The following is a 17,221-nucleotide window of genomic DNA, read 5'->3' on the forward strand; positions in this document are numbered from 1 at the left end:
AAAAGCAGTATTGAAACTCAGACGCCCAAAGTGATCCTTGACGAACCTCTCACAATGCCGCCTCCACCAACGACCTCTAACGGCAATGCAGCAGCTCCTCCACCAGCGACGATTCCGCTCTCAAATGCGTTGATGGTAAGCCCAGAATATAGCTCTGTATGCGTGCGCTGACAGGTCTATCCCAGACAAAGTTGAAGCCCGCGAAAATCTTCAAGGGAGCAGTTGAACCGACACTGCCGTCAACACCTGTCGCTAGATCACATCAAGGGCCACGACACATCACCGCCATCACATTCGATGACCGGGGAGATCAAGTGTTGACTGCAGCTGAAGATGAGACTTTTCGGTTGTACAGCTGCAAGACGGGCAAGCAAGTTCTTACCACACTCTATCTCCTTCTGACGACTAATTTTTTTGGTATCGCGCTTAGACATCTCAAAACGTTGTATTCTAAGAAATATGGGGTCGACCTTCCTCGTTTCACGCATAGGCATACTACCGTCGTACACGCTTCGACGAAGGAAGACTGACACCATTCGGTATCATTCACTCCACGACAACAAATACTTGCAGTATTTCAAGGGGCACAGCGGACGCGTCGTCTCTTTGGAAGTTTCACCCATCGACGACGGTTTCATGTCCGGCTCAATGGACAAAACAGTTCGATTATGGGACCTCCGCGCCCCGACATGTCGCGGGCTCCTGAACCTACCCGCATCACCCATCGTCGCATACGATTCCAGCGGGTTAGTGTTCGCAGTGGGCGTGAATCACTATTCACGGATACTCTTATACGACCAAGCAAACTACGACAAAGACCCGTTCTTGACCATAACGCTAGAAGACCCTACCCTTGCCCTAGTCAGCTACCCACCTCGCCCGATATACATGACATCTCTCTCATTCTCGCCAAACGCGAAATACATCCTTGTTGGCTGTTCTGGTGATGCGCACTACATCTTGGACGCGTTTGAAGGTCATCTGTTGGCCAAGTTGGAGGGTCACGTTGGGTTGGAGCGCCGACGCATCGACGCCCCGCAGACTATCGACCCCTCGAAGGGTAACAGCGGTGAGGAGGTGTCTTGGACGCCGGATAGCAAGTATGTTGTCAGCGGCAGTCTGAATGGGAAAATAATCATATGGGACGTCCAAAACTTGCCTGTGCGGTCAGGCGTCGTTGATCTCAAGGCACACCCAACGCGGCTTCAGCCGCTTACTACTCTTGATGGCCATCCCGGTCCGTCTAGATGTGTGAGATTCAATCCTCGGTTAGCTATGATTGTATCCGCAGGGGCGGAATTGGTAAATATCTTGATTTTTAATCGTCTACGTATCTCGACTAACGGCACACCGTACAGGCATTTTGGCTGCCAGACCAGTCGGCAGATAACGAGGAAATCGCGAAGGAACTCTTGCGAAAAAAGTAGAGATAAACTTATTGTTCGAGTATTATGTATGTATGGTGTAGATTTTATTCTTCAGTCTTCAGACAATTGATATCGTGCGTGATGATAGTAATGAATGATGACTATTATACAGCTTGGAGATAATTCAATGCCTTTCCCCGAATCTAAGAAAGAATCGATCCTGCGATCCTGCTAGTAGAGAACAACTACACCCTGAAACCATTAGGTAGTTCGCGGGGTAGAAACTAAGAAAGCTTGGCCAAAGAAATTTCGTTATTCGTCGTGTCCACAGAAAGATACGCATTCTTCAAAAACACATCTCCGACCTACCAAAAGGAGTCAGCGGAGCAATGATACAGTTGAAAAGAGACACATACCAGCCACTCCGTGTCCGTTCCGACAGTGCCAGGCTGAATCCCAGCTGTGCAGTCACCAGTTGGATCATTGAGGTCCACAGGCAGCACCACCATGTCTCTGGGGTCGATAGTAAACGACGCATTTCCAAAGGACAGCGCGACGCTTGCATTCGACGTGCACGGAATCGTACACTGCTGAGTATCACATGTACCACCAATCATGGCCATAACTGCCAGGGTATCCGCCGGAGGGGCGATGATGAGGGTGGTGCCAGTGTCAAGAATGGCAGTGCGCCCGGTCATGCCTGTGTTTTGTCCGTTGACCGTGATTGCATTTAGAGCGCCTTCCCAGAACCCTATCTTGCTGACATTGGGGATCGTAATAAGGGTGCTGGCGACGAATTTGGTGGTGTCCAGTCCGCCGAATGTAACTTGGCCGTCGTTAAGTTGATCAGCGAGACGTGAGATTTTGAAAGACGAGATAGCTGAGGAGATGAGACCATTGGACGCTAAAGATTCGACAGGAGTTGGGACCTTTTCATTGGAAAGTGTCTGCAAAAGAAACCGTCAGTGTGTTGGCGCCTCAAGATCAACAAGTCGACTTACCGATTGGGCAAGACCCATCAACCCATCGAAAGGCACGGTGTCAGCAGAGAATTGCACACTCTCCTCGTTTGCTACGCCGAAGGTATGGTTGTTGAGCTGCAAACCCGCCATGTTGACGTTGTCCTGGCAAAGAACACCGGCAACGGATCCAGACCCGTACGTCACATTGAAATTTTGATTGGACTGAACGAAAGAGCTTGACGAGTTGGAGCCAAGGAAAGTATGGTTCCCCTTGAATTGGTGTAAGTAGTTTATAGCGGCTACTGTCAACAAAAACTTACACAAGTACCCTGCTGAGATTGACAAGATTCACTGCCGACCCAGAAGTCGGCGGAACCAGAGTCCATAAGGATATTAAAGTTCTGGGGGGGAGTACCAATCTGAATAGTTGCAATATATCCGACATCATCCGCACTGCACGATCATCAGTTAATCAATTTAAGCGGAAGAACGACTGCACTCACTCAATAGCAAGGCCAAGGGTGTTGTTAGCAGTAGGTTGCTTAGCAGGAGTGAGACCGCCATTTTCGGCAGCCTGGATGTCGAGAGAAGAAACTCCACTACCAGTGCCGGTGGAAGAAACATTGCTTGCTGCCATTGTAGAAGGTTTGGAATGACGGGAGTGGCGTCTGCTAAAGTGGCTCCTCGCCACCGTGGTAGCACTACTGGCATCGACTGAAGCGCTTTCAAGAATGTACATCCTCTTATGCATCTCTGCACGGAGTTCATGTTCAGGGGGTTCTGAACGTCCAGTCATACGCGCAAGGCGTTTGTTGCCACGGTTAATGTGCTGTTGGAGAAGCTGTGCCATCAAATGGTCAGGGGCTAGTACGGGGAGGTGATGATCATATCGGCTCACCAATTGTGGGTGGACGTCGGTCCGTGGAACGTACAGCCGCTTCAGCGGCATTGTAACCATCCTTGGGTTAGCTCGTATCTGGTGATGGGCCCTCGCCCTCGCAGGGATTGCATTAGATGGGGTGCTGTTTAGAATGCATGCTAATAGCACAGCGAAAACGATTGACAACTGCATCACGCGTGAAGAACTTCTTTGCAAGTACAAAAGAGTGAAAATAACAGTGAGAGCAACGTCGACTAGCGACAACTGGAACAGTTAGCAAAAGTTGAAAGAGAATTTGAGATCGACTGGCGAACTATTGGAAGAATGAAATTGGGTGAAAGACAGTATGGCGCCAGGCCAGAGTTCGCAGACGTGGAAGGTGAAAAGATCCCAAGTGGACCTAAAAGTGAGTTACTTCATTGAACTATGCACGCGGTTCTTATATGTTCGTTGCGCAAAACCTTTTGTCTTCATAACAATGACATAAGCACGTGTATAGCCAAGTATAGCCTAGTATAGCCCGCAGTTGAAACGTTGACACTTTGTTGTTCCCAACTTGCAGAGATCGCAACGGTAGCACCGCAACAAGACCAAAAAAAAATTGCAACTGGTTGACATCAGCTCAGCTTTTCACTGGACCAAGAGTTTTATATCACTCGGATCACTCCAAGGTAAAATAAGCTATGTAGAAAGTCTCCCACTGACGCGTCACGCGTCACGCGGGGGAATAATCATGGCCATCTAGCACAGTCTAGCACTGGACCAACCTCGACTTCAAGTACTGTGACTGAAAATGTGTGCCACCAAGTTGCCAACCCCATTCCCGTGACTAGCAAAGCGCTTTCCTCACGGGTAACGACCTTTCAAATATGGAATCATTTGTGCGTGCTCCAGTCTCCGTTGCATTCCCCAGCTTGCTGTTAAAATGATGTATACTCCAGGCCATGTTACCTCCGGAAAGGAGGTGGCTGCCATCATGATATCAGTTACAGCCACTCATAGACACACGAACACGATACCGTTGCACCTGGTCTTTTGAATCTTCTCACGGAACATCCTCTACAAGGCCATGTCAGCTTGAAGCATCTGTATCGCCATTAATTGGAGTTGTTATGCCTGGTTGACATCGGAATCTTGCACCGTCTAATGGGCACACGTTCACGCGGCAACAATCTTTAGTGTGTGGAATTACTAGAATATATACCTCAGGATGGTTACATTTTCCGCGGTCGCTTGGAAAGTATCATGGTCTTGGATTTTCCAATGAACCACGGTGAACTCAATCTCCGCGATGGAACCGTTAAGAGCGGTATTTGTGTGGATAGGTTAAATAAGGTTGCCTTCATAGAGCCTCGGGTGTTACTTGGAAATTATATGTGATGCTATCGAAGTGCAGCGCAAATTCGTCCGGAATGGGCCAGTTTGCCATTTCGTTGTCCATCTTCGACAGCTTGTCCATGTGCATGAGGGGCAGGTACGGCGTTATCCTTGTTTTAAGTTGTCATGCATGTTGATAAAGGTGGCACGTTCCCTTAATGTTGTTGAAAACGGCCAAAATTTTGGCCAGCCCAAAACACGTGGGAAAATTCAAACGAGACCGGTTTTAGACGTAATTTGACCTATCTGTTCCCGCGCTCAGTTTGATGCCAAAAAAATTCCCCGAGTCAAAAACAAAGTCGTCGAGTTTGCGTGTCCGCAACTATACTAGTACTATGGCCTTGTCAGTTCACAATGCTTCAAGTCTGTCTCGTGGCGTTTCGACTCATGGTGCTTGAACTGCTGTACTCGAACCGTGTGTCGTTATATATTTCGATGAAGCTCAAGGCACTTCATCACTATTCAAGCGTACTAGTCACTAGTGTACGGGTGCTTCTAATCCGATTATCCCAATCGCACCCTGTCGGATGTTCTGTCGTCCTCGCATTTCTGGTCACTGAACTCAGGCGAAGGCGCGGTTACGACAGGAGACATGTTACCTACGACATCAAGGTGGACGGGCTCCAAGACTTGCTAATCATAACGGAAGAAAAGTTGATTCAACTCTCACCAGCATTGCAGGCCTGTTCGGCAGATATTAATATTTTTGTTCATCTATCCGTGGAATCGCTATGATCTCGAGCTGCCTGAATTTTCAGGGGAGATGCAGAACGCGGATGATTGGCTAGAGCCTGGGTCTCCGTCAGACGATTCGCTTGACCGATCTCCTGAAGAGAATGATCTAGCTGACTCGCATCTTCCAACGCGAGAGTTGAGCTTGCTCGCTCGTTTTGGGCAGCGTTTTGGCGCATTTTTGCCGTGTCAGATGCGTAAAAATATCCACCTGGCTGATTTGCAAGTTTCTAATAATAATACTCTTGTACTCCCCCTTACCTCTCCAGCAGCGGTGGGAAGGAGATTGATATGACGGGCGTCTATGCAGAGAGGCTGTGGAGATAGAAGAAGCGAAATAAAGCGTGGGATAGAGCAAACGGTAACCCTACAAATGCACCCACATGAGTTGAAAAAACTACCCACAGCACATAACATCCAAAAGGTATGCTTCCGCGGATCGTTAACTTCGAATGCTGACCGTCTATCTCCTTTTGTAGGCCAATGTGACATGTCAGGAATGCGCGATGTAGCAAAACAAAAGTCTCTTATCGTGAGAAGGGGCACGACATCTATGCAGACAGCACAGCCAGCGCCAACGCAGACTATGCGAGCGCACAAGAGGTCGGTGTGGGCAGTGGCATTTTTCAAAGACGGTCGCAGAGTCGTCAGCGGTTCAGATGATAAAACATTGCGAATTTGGGACGTGGAGAAAGGAGAACTGGTAGGAGGGCCATTCGAGGGGCACACCGACTTCGTGAAATCAGTGGCTGTATCGCCAGACGACAGGTGGGTTGCGAGCGGTGGACTAGATAACATCATCATCATCTGGGACGTCGAAAGCAAGCAGAAAGTATTCGATCCACTGGTAAAGCATACAGGCACGGTGTGGTCTGTTTGCTTCTCACCCGATGGAAAGAGACTCGCAAGCGGGTCTCGAGATAATCTAGTTATTATATGGGATGCGGAGACCGGCGCTATCCTCTCAACACTCGATGGTAATCAGGATGCGGTCTTGAGTGTGGCATTCAGCCCAGATGGGCGAAAGTTGGCATCGATCGAATCACTCGGTACCATCCGAGTTTGGTGCACCGATGATGCTGAACTTCTTTTCAAGATCAAAGCTCACGGAGAATATTACGTTCAAGGTACCGTATGGTCGCCTGACGGCAAGCAACTTGTCTCCGCATCAGCCGACACAACAGTCAAGTTCTGGGACTCCTCGAATGGATGCCAGATTGATCAACCCTGCATTGGTCACACTCAGTTGATCAGCTCGCTCGCCATCTCGTCTGATGGCTTCTTCATTGCCACTGCCTCGAACGACATGACTGTGCGGCTGTGGAGCACAAAATCACACCAGCAGATAGGACAGGCGCTAAAACACACCTCATGGGCTTCCTGCGTTGCACTTTCTCCCAACGGAGAACTACTCGTGAGTGGAGACTATAAGGGGAAGGTTCGGCTCTGGTCGATCGAAAACACACTTTCTGCAGCATTCGGGCTGGATTCATCATATGACTCCTTCTTTGCACACCGCAGCAAGGGGAAGTTTGGACGAATGCTATATGCGGAGGCCCTTTCCGATGCAGAAAAGGTGTGGGCGATCACCATCGTTTATTTAACCAACGTAATGATATTCGTAGGTCATTGAGCTCAACCCTTCGTCTTATCTTGGGTACGAACTGAAGCTTGCGGCGCTTCATGGAGCACAGCGCTATGATGATGTATTCGAATCTTTCAAAACCATGCTCTCCAAGTTGAATAATGCTCCTGACGCACAGATGCAAAGTAATCCCAAAATAATTCATGCATTGATCATGAAGATCATTAATTCATTCTACAGAGCTACGTCAGAAATATATCAGCGCATCTGAAGTAACGGACGCTGCTGTTCGACAAGCCATTCACACTCACCTGGAAAACGCCCCGCTTCGTCTAATCGACACTTCCGCTGGATGTTTGTGTAATCGAGATGGACAGATCAACGCATTCAAGAAGAGCACGGAGTACAAAGAACTTTTTTCTTCATCAGTGATGCATGAGCCCCTCCAAATTGAACCCATCAGAGAAGCCGTCGCGAAGTACTTCAGTTGGGTCATGTTATCGCATAGGTGGGAGAAGAAGGAGCCATTGCTACATGACGTTCAGCACAAAGTCATATACAATTTGGACCCAGTTGGAGCCGTGGTGAAATTGCAGAAATTCTGCCAAGTCGCTCGTGATATGGGGTATCATTGGGCATGGGTCGATACGTATTGCATCGACCAGAACAACAATGTTGAGCTCCAAGAATCAGTCAACTCCATGTTCATCTGGTATCACCATTCAGCACTTACCATCATCTACCTGTCGGATGTTCCGCCGTCCTCAAAGTCTGGTGCGCTCGCAAATAGCATTTGGAACACGCGAGGATGGACTGTTCAGGAGTTCCTCGCTCCTAATATCGTTCTCTTCTATCAAGCAGACTGGTCCCTATATCTCGACGCCAGTTCTACCAACCACAAGGAGTCTGTCACTATCATGCAGGAGTTAGAAGATTCGACTGGCATAGATACACGGGCGCTCGTTGCCTTCCGCCCGGGAATGAAAGGTGCCCGGGAGAAACTTCAATGGGCATCGAGCCGTGTCACGACATTACAGGAAGACATCGCATATTCATTATTTGGCATTTTCGGCGTCCATTTACCTGTGATGTACGGAGAGAAGAAACAAAACGCGCTCGGACGTCTTTTGCAGGAGATCATAGCTCATTCGGGCGACATCACTGCGTTGGACTGGGTAGGACAATCATCCAACTTTAATAGTTGTCTGCCAGCCGATATTTCCTCGTACAAAGCTTCGCCATGCAAGCTGCCAACTCTATCCGAAGACGAGATGCAGAAATCTGCCACCGCGCTACGAAATACAGTGGCTGTGGAGTCGGCTTTGAAACTGTACACCCTCGTTGAGAACCTCTGTACTCCTCGTTTTGCGAATTCCAGACTGCAACTGCCTTGCATCGCATTTCCGGTCACCGAACTCAGACGGAGGCGTGGTCACGATCAAGAGACGTACTTTACCTACGACGTCAAGGCAGCCGGGCTCCAAGACTTGCTAATCACAACAGAAAACAAGCTGATTCAATTCTCACCGGCAAGGCCTATTCAGCAAACATTCTTGCTCATCCGTCCATGGGATCGTTATGATCTCGAGCTGCCCCACTTTTCAGAGGAGATGCAGAGCGCGGATGATTGGCCTGAGCCCGGGTCTCTGTCAGACGATCCGCTAAGGCGGTCCCCTGAAGAGAATGATCCGGCTGAGTCGCATTCCCGTCCGCAAAGGTTGCGTTTGCTCGTTCGCCTTAGGCAGCGTTTTGGCGCACTTTCGCCGAGGCAGCCGCGTAAAAACATTCACCTAGCTGATTCGCAGTCTCATTTGCGAGCATTGAGGTTGCTCGTCCGTCTTGGACAACCTTTTGACGCGCTTTTGCTAGCGCAGCAGCGTGGTGGGGAGTACAAGAGGATCGCATCAGATCATAGTATCGTCGCACAAGTTGGGGACATGGCTTGCGTTAATGCCATGTTGGACGTCAGGACATTGGAGATTTTGTAGCTATATTACATAATATTCCTGTCGAAGAACGGTAGAGTAGGGTATGCCATAAGCTATGTAGAAAGTTTCCCACCGGCGTAGAGGATTATCGATAGGACCCTTGGTGCGCAGCTCCTGCCCTTGGGACCCCTACTCCACCGTACTCAACCGAAACTCAGGAATGAGTTTTTTTCGCCGTCGAGAGGTGCGTTTGGTGTCAGCATCGACGTCAATCACCGCACGGAGAATCTGAGACACACCAGACGATTTATGCTCAATTGGCCGCGGCTTTCACGTACAAGCCTTCTCAGGCTTAATAAGGTTAGCTCTTGCTGTAATGATAAGATCTACGTCGAACTTCAAGAAGATGAATTTTCAACAGTAAGTAGTTCACTCTCATTAAGTCTCGCTGCTGCATCTAGACACCACGCATTCCACAACATTACGCGCTACATTACATGACATGCGTAATTGGTTCAATAAATGCCAGGAATAAGGCGATACTTGACTACCTTAGCCCAGTTCTCCCACTCTGCTCTGGAAATTGACTTCACCGTTTCATCCTCGGGCCCGATCCTAAGTATGAGGCTTGCTACGACAATCATTCTCCCCATTAGCACTACCACCGCAATCGCTTTCAATGCAGGGATGTTTAAAACCCCTGAGCGTCTAACCAATGAAGACAGCGACCCGTGCAATATAAACTGGCCGATGGAGAGCAGAGCAGCTCCCGCGTAGGATGGATGGCGGACGACCGCGTATGGTCCACTCGTGACAAGCTGGTGCCCTTTGCGGACACTGAGCTTGAATGTGAAAAAACGACCAAGGGTGCGAAAACACCACCAGCGGATGAATCCCCCAACGACAATGAGTGCGGTGCCGAAAACTAAAGGGGAAGTGATGGAAACATCTTGAATCGCTCGAAGTGAGCCAATTACCGCTTGTAACCCGCTGGGGAAAATGTTGGGATCTATAGCGTGTGAGGCAGTGATAGCGAGTTCTGTGAAAGCAATAGCCCAGGAAAATGCCTGATAGTTTCGTTAGAGAAGATGGTGGAAAACCAACGATCAACTACCTTTGTAATTGACAGCCCATAGTTGATATCCCAAAAGAGAATCCACTCAATGAAGTTCTCGTGGACAACATCGTCACTTGTGGGGGTATGAGGGGGCGTGAACGCTACGTGCATCGCAATAGGGGGCGAGAGAATGAGTGATATTTTGAGAAGGGACTCCATCTTCCTGAAGAACTCTCGACCTTTGCGAACGCTTTTATTCGTGAAAACTGCATCGAAGGTTGAAGCTCAGACAGTCGATCCGGATGTGCACAAACTAATTATTACGGCGATGCTGGAATTTTCACAGATAGGCTTACCAGAGTACCCACCCAGGCAGTACCAACGGGTGAATCATGGACCGGGTGGTACGAGAACGAGTAGTACCTGTGATCGGCTCCGCGGGTAGGACGATCTGGATGACGGAAAAGAGGAATATAGTGCGTATCGCTGCAGACCCGGGTCTCCCGCAGACTCATAAGTTGGTTGGGCCGGGTTACGGGTAGGATGGAGTCCGATGAACCTATTGAGCTGCTTCTATACATAGTTCAGGCTTACAGTTTATTACCTGCCTCGGATGTACCTGCCGCGCTCTCCCTACCCGACCGTTACCACGCACAACTAGGGAAAACTCAGAAATTAGAATACTACAAGTCCCTGCAATCGCTCGCGATATGAGTAAGAGTTGTCACAGTGGAGTACTGAGAAAACTTCACTGAAAAGGTATATCGAGGCCTTCGAGTGGTAGATTTTCGTTCTAAAAATAAGACTAACCCTTACCTGCCAGACTGTCTTTTACTCGCTTAAACTCTCTAACAAGCCGGCTTTGATGGCGATTAAAAGCAAGGTGGAAGTTTGATAACGCAGAAGGCGGTGTAGACCGGCAGATGGCGCGTCTCGTAGAACACCAACAAAGCCGGGCTTTGCTGGTACTCTTAGAGAGAAGGTTGCCGGGTGCTGAAAGGCGCCGATCATCGACGATCAATCGGCCCTTTCCACAGCTTAGTCAGCACGTAGACTAGGTTTCGCCATGTTCGTAGCTAGCGTCCATCATCATCTCAGCTTGTCTGCCTTGCTTTGGGCTTAGGCTGCTGGCCCTGCTCCAACGGCATGCCCCCACGAGAGTCCAAAGGGTTTGGCATCCTGGGGCACGCTTTTTTTGCAGGAGCCCGGTTTTGTCCTGCAAGACAGCCCATGAAAACCAGTGTCCGCCTGGTGGGCTCATGCGTGGTACCGTTTCTGGATGTTTTAACAATGACAACACGCGTTTCCTGCGTTCGGAGTGCCATAATATTGCTCGGCTATGTAAACTAGGTACCCCGTCAAGTTCGAAAATCGGTTTCTGGTACCCTGTCATCAGTCGGATCTACTCGGTTCTTTCGAGTTTCTCCAAACCCTCGGAGCTCCACTCAACATGTTCGCTTCAGCTTAATGTCATCACCGGATAGTAGGTATCATATGATCCGCTACTCGCATGCTTGCTCCCCCTTGTCATTTTGTTCCCTTCGCTAACTTCATTACTGTTTACTTCGGAATGGTATTGTTTTCATCACCACTCTCGCGAGTCGTTGCTGACAGCTTACGACGTGGCGCTGTTGATGTGGCAGTTAAATCTTTGGATAACATATTTTTTGTATCCTACATGGCATAGCCCAGACTTTTGCCGGTTATAACCGGCAAAACTGGTTCGGGCGGCAAACCTCTGGCAGACCCGATACGCTAGCAGGAACCGAGGTCCAACTGATATCATAAACTCTAGTACTTACTATGTTCGTGCATTCACTCATTTATAACGGCAGGAAACACGATATAAAAACCACTGACGGGAGTTAGACGGGAGCACCGTTTTTTTCTTCATCGTATCATTCCCAAAAGATGACGGACTTGAATGAACGGGAGGCCAAACTTGAAGCTCTCTTGGACATCATCAATTCCTCTGCACGCCAAGCAATCGCGGAATACAAGAACACAGGATATGGGGTTCCCACTGTCGACGCAACCACCTTCCACCCCCTCGACTCAGCGACAGATACAGTTGCCCTCAAAAAGGCAATTAGGCTGCTCGAAGGTGCATACCACCAATTGAGCGCAATACTGGCTCCCCCCCAACACACAGTGATGAATGTGAGTGTCCTCTTACAAACGAACTCTCCTCTGTTGCTCATTTCCTAAGTCTGTATTGAATTACAATTGGGCTTGCATAGATGTTGCCTTGCGAGCGCGCATTGCAGATGTTTTGGACAAACATCCAGAAGGTCTTAGCGTGGACAGGCTGGCTGAAGCAGTCAACCTTGACAAGAGCAAGACTGCGCGCGTCTTACGAGCTTTATCCCTCATGGGTTGCTTTAGAGAAGGTAATGTGCATGACAATTGACAATTTCTCTGAAGCCTTTAACGTATTAAACAGTCGAGCAAGATGTCTTCGCGAACACTCGGCTATCACTCATACTCAAGTCAACAAACAACACTGGATGTTTTGCAGGACTTCATTCTCAGGACGTCGCGAAATACGCCGGAGTTCTCTATGAGAGTATGATCGACGAAGAATTTTCTCGTTCACATGAGCTCGACAAAGCACCCCGGGTATTGGCTTTCAGGAAGGAGGGTATGAAGGGTGACTACTGGGAAATGATCAATAATGACGTGAGCTTTCGTCGTCACATTGCCCTTCGCTTACTTGACACATTTTATAGGATGAGAAACGAGAGGTGCGTGCAGAGTGCTTCATCCACAACTGCCGGTTCACAGAGTCACGTTTATAGGCATTTCACAGGGGCATGCTTGGCTTAAATGAGATGATGGGCGCTTCTGCAGTTCTGCATCGTAAGCCATCGTTATTTATGAATCGTTAACGCGACTGATGTAGGTCGTAAGACTATCCTTGGGATAACGTTTCATCTGTGGTGGATATCGGATCTGGCATTGGGACATTTTCCACTCCTCTGGCAAAAATGTTCCCTCATCTCAAAATAACTAATCAGGATCTCCCGGAAGTTCTTCTGGAGGCACAAAATGCGAGTTCAAACATCCACTAGCCATGATCATTTCAGCGGGCGGCTTATTCGTATTTGATTAGGCATGGGAGAAGAATGCTCCTGAGGCACTGATAGACGGGCGCGTGGAGTTCGTGCCAATCAATTTTTTCGAGGACGTACCTGCTGTTGGGAAGGATGTTTATTATGTAAGAGTCTCTTTTCCCCCCTGCATCCTCAGTAATTTGAGCGTCTTATTATGTAGTTAAGGAACATTATCCACAACTGGCAGGACCGCGACGCAACGACGATCCTTCGTAACATTCGCAAGGTCATGGGACCGAACAGCCGAGTGTTAATTCGTAAGTCAGCTGCAGTTCAATAGGGTATCTTCTGCAAAGCCAATACTTTACGTGCTAGATGATTGCGTGCTCTTGCGCACATTGCAGGAACCTAGCATTGGAACTGACGGGTTGAGCATCGTGAGTTTCAGAGTGCGGCCTAGCGTATTTCTGAATTCATGATCCCAAGGCCCCTGAACCTATGTTACCGAACTTTGGGGCAGGCACTCACAGATCATACCAAATGGACATGACGATGTGGCTTGTTCTAAATTCCAAGGAACGAACATTGGATGAGCTGAAGATCCTTGGGTAAGTTCATTCTAGTATATCTTGATATGTTGGCGGTGGTTGATTGGCGATAATTGACAGGGCCTCTGTTGGCTTAGTACTCAGCCAGGTTTATGATCTTGTAGAGACAATGGTCATGGAATTCAGAATCGCTCAGAGCTGATGCCAGAGGCAGGTTCTTCGATATGTAGTGTATATCATTGTCTCCCGTCATAATTTACTCAAGGCGACTAGAACGAGCAAAGCTGAGGTTAGTAGTGAAACAGACCGTGGCAACTTACGCACACTAGAACAAAGCCTCCGCGTTCACGCCTAGTTATCGAATGTCATTGGTCATTTCAAAAGCCGTGCTCGGTGCTGTACTGAATATTAGAATACCCCCTTATTGCCCCGAGTGCACCAAAATGGAGGAGACGCGTCAACTTGTCGGAAAGCGAGCCCGAGGTGTGGGAAAGTTGCGACCCAGTGTGGTCCTTTGTAACGAACTACATAAAGACGGGGAGGGCGTGGGCGAAGTTGCGAGGAGGGATCTCGTTGGATGTTCCAAAGGCAAGGGGCGGAGCGGTGTGGATGCTTTGCTTGTGGTTGGTACGAGTTTAAAGGTTCCAGGTGCCAAACGCATGGTTCGTGAATTCTCGAAGGCGGTACGCGCCCGAGGATGCACTACGTCGAGGGATACAGCGTCCGCGTCTACAGGTCTTGCGATACCGGCACCTTCTCCCGGCAAGGGATCAGCTACATCGCCAGACGAGTGACTCTCCCTTTATTTGAACTTTGATTTTCCAGGGCCGACACGAGAATAGGAGGGCGTCTTTGATGTGTGGTTACAAGGAGACGCTCAAAGTTTTGCGGAACTCTTGAAGGAAGGAATCGCAAAAGAGGCTGCCGAAAAGGAAGCTGCATTACGAGAGAGAAAACGTAAACGGGAAGAGGAAGTCACTCACATAGAAGGCTCAGAAGAACCAGGTCTTCCGAAGAAGAAGAAAGCAAAGACAGAAAACCAGAACCCCGAAAACCTACTTCAAAGCGGACACCCAAAGGCATGGAGACTCCTGTTCGTCCTCGGAAGCCCAAGAGAAAACGTCGAGAAGACATGAACATCGGTGCACCATCCGCCCCGAAGATAACGCTCAGCAGCTCGAAACTTACCATCCGAATTCCACCCCTAAGAGGCCGTTACATTCCCGAGGTATGCATCACCTGCATCACCACTCCTGTACCGCGGGGGCTCAAAGTGGTGCAATTTCCTTGCAGACCCGCATTAATCTTTATCGGGTGACATCTTTGTCGTCTCATTCGGACTACCCACCTTCAGACACCACGGAGATAGGATATGACGAAAGCGATCTCTCCGAGTTGTCTGCTGATGAGGTGGCAGACGAACTTCCAAGTAGGACTGCCATACTGCGTTCGCGCAACCAACCTCATCATCGTTACACCTCTTCGACATCTATTTCTACTGCCCTCTCCCCAGGCCCACTCCTTCCTCCACCATCCACCCGTGGTATCCGTCCTCGCTCAGGCAGCTTCGATGACCCTTCTTATCTTATCGTACAACCCCAGTCTCGTGAACAACAGCCACAGTCTCCCCGTGCTGTCCCAGCTGCCCACAAGTCAAGGAATATCCCTGTAGATCCATTAGATCGGCGTGGCGAGCTTGGGACCTGTCAGCCCTATACGACCCTCCCTCCCCGCCTGCGATCGCTACTCTACAAACCACGGACGACGAAGACCCTAGACGAAGACGATAGGGTGCAGTCTCTTTTGGTGGGTGAAGCGTCCTCCATTCTATCAGCCCCTAGTTGACACACCTCTCAGCACAACATCTCTTCACTCCGACCCCAACACAGAACCAAACGCAGACGGTGAAGTTGAGAGAAGCAGTTGATGCTGCTGCTGACCACCGCAGTGCGTTTTCGACTGGCATGAAGGAGGAAGACATACTCCGCTGTGTTGCTATTTCTCGTCTTAGATCTCCGGTGATTTGATTATCCGATCCAGTAAGTTTCAATTTATTATATAGGTAGCAAGGTTAGAAGGCCTCCAACCACTGTGATTCAATCCCAGAAGCAGAGGATGAGTGCAGTGCTCGACACTTAGCGAGAGTTAGGGATTGGTTCTTGCGATAAAATGATTGTGCAATAGTAATACATCGATCATAACTGTTACTGGACTAATTTGCACCATAACAAAGACAAGTTGCACTCGCTGTCCCAGACAGAGACAACATCCCTTAGGCTGCAGCGGCGGTAATGGTTTAAAAAGAGTCGAGACTCCAAGATGATGCTCAAGACATACCTCCAAGACCTGTATATCAAACAACGTAAACTTATAATATTCAAAACAAAGCCCTAGACAATTACCTTCGACATCACGGGATTCCTCGGCAACAATGTCTGCCACGATGCGCATCTCGTCAGACAAGATGCAAATAATGCGAGCACGCTGAGACATACATGACAATGGCTTCTCGGCGCGCTTTTCGACATCTACGTTATCAACCAGGTGAATAGTCCGCGTGACAATGAGGCTAGCGTTGGAGAATCACCTTCGGCACCGGAAAAGTCCTCAGCAACCTCATCTGAAGCGTCTAGTGAGACATGGTGTAGATAGGATGAGCACGCTGGAACATACACGCGAACTTCTTCTGCGAGCGCTTCTCGACATCTATGCCACCAACCAGGTAAGTAGTCCATGACAAAATGAGGTAGCGCTGAAGAATCACCTTCAGCATCAGAAAAGTCCTCGGCGACCTCATCTGAATGGTCTAGTGAGACATGATGTAGATCGGATGAGTATGCTGGAACATACACGCGAACTTTTTTTGCGAGCGCTTCTCGACATCTGTCATCAACCAGGTAAGTGGTCCACGACAAAATGAGGCTAGCGCTGAAGAATCACCTTCAGCATCAGAAAAGTCCTCGGCAAGCTCATCTGAATGGTCTAGTGAGACATGATGTAGATAGGATGAGCACGCTGGAACATACACGCGAACTTCTTTTGCGAGCGCTTCTCGACATCTATGTCATCAACCAAGTAAGTAGTCCGTGACAAAATGAGGGTAGCGCTGAAGAATCACCTTCAGCATCAGAAAAGTCCTCGGCAAGCTCATCTGAATGGTCTAGTGAGACATGATGTAGATAGGATGAGCATGCTGGAACATACACGCGAACTTCTTTTGCGAGCGCTTCTCAACGCCTATATCATCAACCAGATGAATAGTCCAAGAGAGAATGAAACTAGCACTGAAGAATCACCTTCGGCGACGGGAGATGCCGCCGTCATCTGTAGCAAAGCGATAGCGACAAAAATGAAAGACAAAGTGAATTTCATGATGGTTAGAATGTAAGTAGCAGTGATCGTTAGAGGGGGTTGAGTGTACAATTGATGCAAGGAGAGGCCTTTATAACTTTGGGTAGCTCGATTATCTTGCAGATTCATTCGCGGAAACCTTCATCATATGATCGTTTCGGTGTGCATGTCATATGCTTAGGAAAAGCCTGAGCTTTCTTCCATTCGCAACCTGCTCGTTCAATGCGCCAGCACGAGGCAAGGAAGTCTGTTATCAGGGAGGCCCGCATTGGTTCCTTTTGCGTCTTGATTATTTAGGTAAAACATTCTTCCGATAGTTGGCTGACACAAAAGAAAGGTGTGGCGAGGTTCATAGTGAGAATGGAGATGTGGTTCGGAGGT

The 17,221-nt window shown here is 48.8% G+C and overlaps 8 protein-coding genes across 8 annotated transcripts; 5 read left to right on the forward strand and 3 right to left on the reverse strand.

Moving 5' to 3' along the window:
• The first annotated feature begins 22 nt into the window (after positions 1 to 22).
• Positions 23 to 1,468, forward strand: DFJ58DRAFT_811326 (WD40-repeat-containing domain protein). Its single transcript, XM_041391476.1, has 5 exons — positions 23 to 135; positions 186 to 370; positions 431 to 503; positions 526 to 1,302; positions 1,359 to 1,468. The coding sequence occupies exons 1-5, from the start codon at positions 55 to 57 to the stop codon at positions 1,425 to 1,427; spliced, it is 1,185 nt and encodes a 394-aa protein (XP_041238871.1). The 5' UTR covers positions 23 to 54; the 3' UTR covers positions 1,428 to 1,468.
• DFJ58DRAFT_748881 (acid protease) lies at positions 1,469 to 3,665 on the reverse strand. Its single transcript, XM_041387619.1, has 6 exons — positions 3,228 to 3,665; positions 2,833 to 3,170; positions 2,650 to 2,782; positions 2,369 to 2,599; positions 1,784 to 2,314; positions 1,469 to 1,732 (listed from the first exon to the last, which is right to left on the reverse strand). Exons 1-6 carry the CDS (start codon positions 3,399 to 3,401, stop codon positions 1,652 to 1,654), a joined length of 1,488 nt encoding a protein of 495 aa, XP_041238872.1. The 5' UTR covers positions 3,402 to 3,665; the 3' UTR covers positions 1,469 to 1,651.
• A 1,203-nt stretch (positions 3,666 to 4,868) lies between these two features.
• Positions 4,869 to 5,537, forward strand: DFJ58DRAFT_96658 (uncharacterized protein). The gene has a single exon (XM_041395653.1). The coding sequence runs from the start codon at positions 4,941 to 4,943 to the stop codon at positions 5,319 to 5,321; it is 381 nt and encodes a 126-aa protein (XP_041238873.1). The 5' UTR covers positions 4,869 to 4,940; the 3' UTR covers positions 5,322 to 5,537.
• A 3,809-nt stretch (positions 5,538 to 9,346) lies between these two features.
• On the reverse strand, positions 9,347 to 10,107 carry DFJ58DRAFT_708629 (uncharacterized protein; the record flags this gene model as incomplete). Its single annotated transcript, XM_041383792.1, has 2 exons — positions 9,347 to 9,898; positions 9,943 to 10,107. The coding sequence occupies 2 exons, from the start codon at positions 10,105 to 10,107 to the stop codon at positions 9,347 to 9,349; spliced, it is 717 nt and encodes a 238-aa protein (XP_041238874.1).
• A 1,630-nt stretch (positions 10,108 to 11,737) lies between these two features.
• DFJ58DRAFT_858659 (S-adenosyl-L-methionine-dependent methyltransferase) lies at positions 11,738 to 13,682 on the forward strand (the record flags this gene model as incomplete). Its single annotated transcript, XM_041393976.1, has 11 exons — positions 11,738 to 12,048; positions 12,098 to 12,278; positions 12,332 to 12,567; positions 12,618 to 12,632; positions 12,687 to 12,747; positions 12,799 to 12,917; positions 13,001 to 13,111; positions 13,162 to 13,258; positions 13,317 to 13,378; positions 13,428 to 13,549; positions 13,610 to 13,682. Coding segments are annotated over exons 1-11 (1,326 nt in total), but the record flags the coding sequence as incomplete, so codon positions are not given.
• Positions 13,683 to 13,908: 226 nt separating this feature from the next.
• On the forward strand, positions 13,909 to 14,211 carry DFJ58DRAFT_615052 (uncharacterized protein; the record flags this gene model as incomplete). Its single annotated transcript, XM_041380952.1, has 1 exon — positions 13,909 to 14,211. A coding segment is annotated over one exon (303 nt), but the record flags the coding sequence as incomplete, so codon positions are not given.
• Positions 14,212 to 14,427: 216 nt separating this feature from the next.
• On the forward strand, positions 14,428 to 15,516 carry DFJ58DRAFT_96689 (uncharacterized protein). Its single transcript, XM_041395654.1, has 3 exons — positions 14,428 to 14,717; positions 14,783 to 15,295; positions 15,347 to 15,516. The coding sequence occupies exons 1-3, from the start codon at positions 14,571 to 14,573 to the stop codon at positions 15,395 to 15,397; spliced, it is 711 nt and encodes a 236-aa protein (XP_041238877.1). The 5' UTR covers positions 14,428 to 14,570; the 3' UTR covers positions 15,398 to 15,516.
• A 299-nt stretch (positions 15,517 to 15,815) lies between these two features.
• Positions 15,816 to 16,861, reverse strand: DFJ58DRAFT_845525 (uncharacterized protein; the record flags this gene model as incomplete). Its single annotated transcript, XM_041393161.1, has 12 exons — positions 15,816 to 15,835; positions 15,892 to 15,924; positions 15,985 to 16,017; positions 16,077 to 16,118; positions 16,163 to 16,195; positions 16,254 to 16,295; positions 16,340 to 16,372; positions 16,430 to 16,471; positions 16,516 to 16,548; positions 16,608 to 16,649; positions 16,694 to 16,726; positions 16,786 to 16,861. The coding sequence occupies 12 exons, from the start codon at positions 16,859 to 16,861 to the stop codon at positions 15,816 to 15,818; spliced, it is 462 nt and encodes a 153-aa protein (XP_041238878.1).
• Positions 16,862 to 17,221: the final 360 nt, after the last annotated feature.

The sequence above is a fragment of the Suillus subalutaceus genome, assembly GCF_016647625.1.
Source record: "Suillus subalutaceus strain FC151 chromosome Unknown DFJ58scaffold_139, whole genome shotgun sequence".
Classification (NCBI taxonomy): Eukaryota; Fungi; Basidiomycota; class Agaricomycetes; order Boletales; family Suillaceae; genus Suillus; species Suillus subalutaceus.